The sequence below is a fragment of the Trachymyrmex septentrionalis genome, unplaced genomic scaffold (assembly GCF_001594115.1).
Source record: "Trachymyrmex septentrionalis isolate Tsep2-gDNA-1 unplaced genomic scaffold, Tsep1.0 scaffold51, whole genome shotgun sequence".
Classification (NCBI taxonomy): Eukaryota; Metazoa; Arthropoda; class Insecta; order Hymenoptera; family Formicidae; genus Trachymyrmex; species Trachymyrmex septentrionalis.
The window spans coordinates 3,895,740-3,901,905 of NW_017305683.1; the positions used below are offsets into that span (position 1 = coordinate 3,895,740).

The window sequence follows — 6,166 nt, forward strand, 5'->3', positions numbered from 1 at the left end:
TTGTTCCGCCCTTTCTTGCGCGGAGTTCCGATAAAGCGAATCGGAAATAAACGCAAATTCAAAGTGCTCGCGAAAGTATTTCGTTCGTTGACTTGAACGCTGAAAAAAGAAGTGTTTAATTTTTAAGATATTAAAATGTTTTACTCTTTTCTCCATTTTTTTTTTTAAATACTTAAACACTAAATGCGTTTTATATCCAAACACGTAGTGTTTTGTCTATTGAAAAAGTTTAAAACTAAAATTATATAACTTTTATAAGCGTTTAAAAAATGCGGACGAGAAATAAAATTTCTTTTTATTTCTTTTTACAGTGAAGTTTTTAAAAGTGACGCGTGACCTGAAACCTTATCCTTCCTTTAACATTCGTTTTCTAATAAAGACTTGTCAATTATCTTCTTAAAAATTAATTAATTGTAACTAGAAAGAGATAACTGAATACTCCTGATAACTGAAAACTGATGTGATAATTTGCTATTTTTGTACTTTGTGTGCGCATTAAAGGTTCTCTAGCGTTATTTTTCACCTTGTTGAAGAAATGAACTATGAAGATCTCGATTTTCAGTGAAAATTTGATTGCAATCTTTTTCCACTTTTTGCAGCTTCTTAATATTTAACTTTGAATATTGAACTAATACAAAAATTAGAAGTTTAATTGTAGATAATCACATTTTTAGATTTTTTAACTTTATTTAATTGGAACGTAATTAATACTTTTTAATTGCTTGTAACTAAACAAATTGTTATTATTGTATTTATTTTAATAAGAAATTAACTTTCTTATTAAAATTCTCTCTTTTCCGTCTTTCTGTTTAAACTATTTTATGGATTTAGATAAGGAAAAGATGAACTTAGCAGATTTACAAATTATAATATAATTAGTTTTCGAATATATTAGAACGTCCTGTTTTATAAGGAATTTGATAACATTTTTGCAGTTTTTATTCATTTTCTAATAAAAATCCAAATACAATAAGCTTGTGATTTATGACATTGTGACATTATCACTCGTAATAATAAATATAAAAATATATTTTACATAATTTAAGCAGTCGCTATTTAAAACGTGTTTGCTTAACATCTCTTTTGTAAATTCAGTTATTAGCATATCTCTGCTCGAGCACATTTGCGCACAAAAAGCCGAATGTTAGTCACACATTTTCTCTTTTGTAGAGAGTGAAAAAGGGAGATAAGACTAGCGATCGAAGCACATGCAAAGTGTTTGTAAATCTGTCATCTGCTCTCGCTCACGATGACGTAAATACTATCGGCGAATCTCATCTTGAACAAAGGCTGTAGGTCAATATATACGCGTACTGCTTACTTGACGGACGAAAATTGAAGCTGGTATTCACTCGTTTCTCGTTCGAATATAGTTATCTATTCGCCAAGCTAATGTATCACAACGGCCAATATGATTCTCTGCGTTCTCTGCTGAATGTCGAGTAATTTAAATTCGTGCGAATTACAATCGATAAGTTTAACAATGCGAGAGTTCTCTTGACGTTAAACGATAAACGACCTATGTCAAATAAAATCAGCATGTTCCGATATCATTCGAACGCGCCTTTAGAACAAGCGACGTTCTGGTTTATAGAGTCGAGAGGACGAGTTGTATTTTTAGTACGATCTAAAATCGTAGCGTAGCTGCGAAGTTCGCGAGTGAATTTTGCATCTTTGGTAAAGCTACCGCAGAGATCATAGTGCAAAATTCACTCATTGAAAATCATCAAAAAGTGATCATTTTATTTTACATTAAAATAAATATTATTTCCGCAACATCGGAACATCGAGATCTTCAAGTTAATTTCTTAGTGTTTAAAAAAAAATCTGATTTCACCTAAGACTCGAGCAACAAGTTAATTACGAAATGAAGAATGAAAATTCTTCAGACGAGGATTGCGTTGAAACTTGTGGACGAAATAATCAGTATTATATTTTACAGTCAAATTCATAATTAAATTGGAGAACAATAGTCTGATATTATAGAATATTTATTCATGATGCAACTGACATTCCGTGGATTTCATTTCCGTGATCGACAGTGTAGCGTATGAATATTGTTTTTCATGTGAGTGCTGATATTGCGTTGTAACGTTTGAATTGAGACCATTGCGGTTATTGTACTTCCACTCGATAAACTGTGCCACAAAAAACAAACATCTGCTATGCAGATGAGGATCAGTGAAATACAAATATAAAGCGTGGGCCGTGTTCTTCATGAAAATTTTTTGCGGTGAGTGCTACTGTGATCGACACCTCTTCAGTTCATTTCATAAAAAGAAAAAGAAATAAAATATTTTGAAATGCTTGAACTGAAATTTTGAATTCGTGATTTTCAAAATAAAATTTCGTTTTATCATGTTTTTAATAATAGATTTTTTTTTGATTGATTAAATCAAAATTTAATTAATAAATTTCTTTTTTCTTTAATGAAAGATGCAACGATGATTATTAGAACAATATTTTTTGATTAAATCTCTCTCTCTTTATCTTTCTTTTATATATATATATATATATAAAATTATATATCAGAAAATAAAATTACTAAAATTTCTTTCTGTGTGCTTCAATCGAATTAAATTTTTAAAAAATATGAATTCAAACTTGATGTATATTAAGAGATTCAATAATATGAAAAAAAATTGTAAAAAACAATGGCTTCCCACGAAGTGCACTTCAAGAAAAATGTGCTTACAAAAATTTGGATAAAAAATCCGCTATTAAAATTTGTTTAGAAATTCTGGAAGTTTTAGTATATTAATGTTTTACAGCGATTATTTTGTGTTACATAAAAAAAATTGCGTTAATGATGTATTCATAAATAAATATTTGATATGTAAATATTATCAATAATTTTGAAGATAAGAGATGATATATATCTCATCAAAAAGCAATTTAAGTATGTTAGCAATGTCTGAAATAGTATGAGAATGTAAATAAGATAATTATGACGCGCGATAAAATGCTTTACAATCATCAATGAAAATCATATTTCGAAAAGAAAAGAAAAAGTAAAAAATTTCTTTTATTAATAATTAAAACCATATTTATATTTTAAAAAATATTATAATTATTTAAAGAATCATTTCTAATCATTGAAAGTACGCACGTGGTTTCGTTAATTAAATGGTTACGTTATCACGCACAATCTTAAAATAAAGTCGTAATTGTGAATACGTCGTGCATTCTATTTCTATTGCGTTTTTGTTCTAATCCAAAATTTATTCGTAATTTGTAAATTTTTGATGATAAACATTTATATATGTTGTAATATTTATAATATATATAAGTTTAATAATACTTGTTGAAGTTTTCTCTTTTTTAAGAAAAATATTTATAACATATCATAATTATTATGATATGGCTTTCTTTGTACATTAATAAATCTGTAATATCTGTTTTTTAAAAATGTGAATACGGAATAAATAAATTTATATTTCTGTTATGAGTAACATTAACGATATTTATTATTAAACTAATAGAAAAGCTTTTATAAATTGTAACGCCGTTGTTAATTAACTAATGAGAGAGGCAAAGTTATACACGGTATAACTTTGCGGTATACCGTGTATAACTTTGTCTCTTTCATTAGTTGATTAACAACGATGTTGCGTGTGGTATTCTCACTTACGACTAACTAATTGTCTTATCTTAAACAAACACGAGAGGCGTACTTCGCTACTTATTTTATCTTTGTTTGCGAAAATCGCTGTGGCAAAGAAAATATTGAACTTTTTCATCCATTGCACAGTTTTGTCGCGTCGTCGATATTTACTTTTTCATATAATCCTGATAAAACCGTGCCAGATGTTTCGACATGAAAATCGAGAAAATCAAACGCATTATTTGTTATTATAAATCTACGCATGCGACGTATATGAGCGGCGTGTACATTCGATACAAGTCGTACATTCAGAGAAAGGTTTCTTCAGTGCAAAGAAATGTTTTTTTGCTACACGTTTAAAGAAAACACTTCTTTGATTTGAACATAATTTCTTTAAATGAAAGAAATTTTTTGAATTTAAAAATAATGTTTAATCAAAGAAATGACGAAATTGAAGAAATTTCTTTTCTTTAACCGTATAACAAGGAAACATTTCTTTAAATCGAAGAAACTTTTCTCTGGGTGTGCATTCGGTTTAAATGTTATGTTTAGTTTCCTTAATCTGGCGTCAAGGTTTCTCCGCGGAGAATTTAGTTTTACATGATTTTCATTCAGATGACGAGGTATAAACAGGCTGAATTCGAGGATGAAGACAGTAGTAGCATCGGCTCCGTCGCCCTAAATAGCGAAGGCATCAGTACATCCGCTACGCATATAAGATATCATACGGTGAGCGTTTCCCGATATATAATATAGTAAGGTAATCTTTCCAAATAAGTTAAATATCAAGAACACAGCCTTAGAAGTAAGAATTTGTTTAGTTTTTATCTAGCGCATGATACAATCAGGAATGTATTCGTATTATTTGGCAATAATAATATAAATATTATACGCTGCTCAAAAGAGTCCAGTTATTCATTATTAGAACATATTTTTATATTCTATAATATTATAGTTTTAAGTCAGTAATGAGATTTAGAGAGTAACAGCCTTTGAGGTGCTGATCGATATAATTTTATTATTATAGGGTACAACAATGTGGAAGGCGAGAAGTATTTTGGAGAGATGCCTTCTCATAATTTGCGCTGTTTTGGTGCTAACAATCGTAGTACTTGCCATTGTAATCAGCAGCAAAAATGGTTGGGACAAAGCCCAGATTCTTCACGTCACCTCTCACGGAGAAAGTAAAAAAAATGATTATAATTACTTCATTACAGCAATTAAGATCTCGATCGCGATTAATAATTTAAATTAAATATCGCATGCTTGACGTTATTTATTTTTCGATTATAATTTATATCTATGAGATATAAACGCCCCCCCCGAAGATAATTCATTGATTAAAATTAACTCTACATAAATATAATACATTGACGCAACCGACTTTAATCCGTTATATCAATAGTTCTTTTACTCTAGACATGTGTCTTATTTTGATCATAGTTTATAGTGTGATCAAAGAACAATTATCACGGCTGCACTAACAATAATTAATTCTAATCAATGCTAATCAATGTGCATTCAGCTCTTGCTCCTGAATTGTTGTAGATGACACACTTTGCCTCACGGAACAATGTGTAACGGCGGCGGCTTTCTTAATTAATAGTATAGATTATTCCGTCGATCCATGTGACGATTTCTATGAATACGCATGTGGTGGTTGGAGAAAGAAAAATCCCATTCCAGTTGGGAAAAATATTTGGAGCACGTTCGGCAAATTGGAGCAGGATAATCAAATGGTTATCAAGAATGTCCTCGGTAAAATCAGCGTAAAGTCGCATAATTCACAAGCTTAATGAATCTTTATATATCTATCGATGGAAAGTTGTCCTTTCATTTTCCGCGCAGAAAAACCGCTTAGTGAGATGAAATCAAAAGCCGAGAAGAAGGCCAAGTATTATTACCTGTCCTGCATGGATACGAATGAGACGATTGAGGCGCTCGGGGCGAAGCCGATGTTGGAACTATTGGAAAATATCGGTGGCTGGAATGTCTCTGGCAAATTCAACATCAGCGCGTGGTCCCTGCAAAACAGCATGCACATTCTGCAGAACGTTTATAATATGGGCGGTCTATTCTCTTGGACCGTGAACGAGGACGATCGAAACAGTACTAGATACATAATCCAGGTATAAAGCAGGTTACGATAGATTAGACTAACGATGTGTCTATGCGTATGTGTGAGAGAAAGATCGGAGCGTAGAATTCTCTCCTAAATTCGAACGTAAATTATAGGTCGTTTAAACGGGTATTAGATAAGTATCAGACAACAATTGATTATTATCATTTTCTCCTTATGCAATACTTACTTTAATTATTATAATAGTGATAATTACAATTTTTGTTCCTATTATTATTCGCTGTAGTACCACCGTGTAATTAGAGTTCAGCGGTGAATTGAGCTTGTGAAACTCTCATACATCTTAAAGAAAATATATCATTATATTTTTTTTTCTTTTTCTCTGTATTTTTTTGACGAATAAGTAAAATTTTGGTACAAGTTAAATTTTTTTATATTATTCTAATATTTTAAATAGAATAATAATTATATTTTAATATTAA

The 6,166-nt window shown here is 30.3% G+C and overlaps 1 protein-coding gene across 2 annotated transcripts in view; it reads left to right on the forward strand.

Annotated features, from left to right (window-relative positions):
* Positions 1 to 6,166, forward strand: part of LOC108751717 (endothelin-converting enzyme 1) — an 11,917-nt gene that overhangs the window by 2,158 nt on the left and 3,593 nt on the right. The window contains exons 1-5 of one of the 2 annotated variants that reach the window (XM_018492042.1): positions 1,116 to 2,233; positions 4,220 to 4,333; positions 4,632 to 4,788; positions 5,153 to 5,362; positions 5,453 to 5,733. In XM_018492042.1, coding sequence (XP_018347544.1) covers positions 4,220 to 4,333; positions 4,632 to 4,788; positions 5,153 to 5,362; positions 5,453 to 5,733 — 762 coding nt within the window. In that variant the 5' untranslated portion in view covers positions 1,116 to 2,233. Of the gene's footprint in view, positions 1 to 1,115; positions 2,234 to 4,219; positions 4,334 to 4,631; positions 4,789 to 5,152; positions 5,363 to 5,452; positions 5,734 to 6,166 lie in introns of those variants that run through there. The other variant, XM_018492040.1, reaches the window with a different exon arrangement.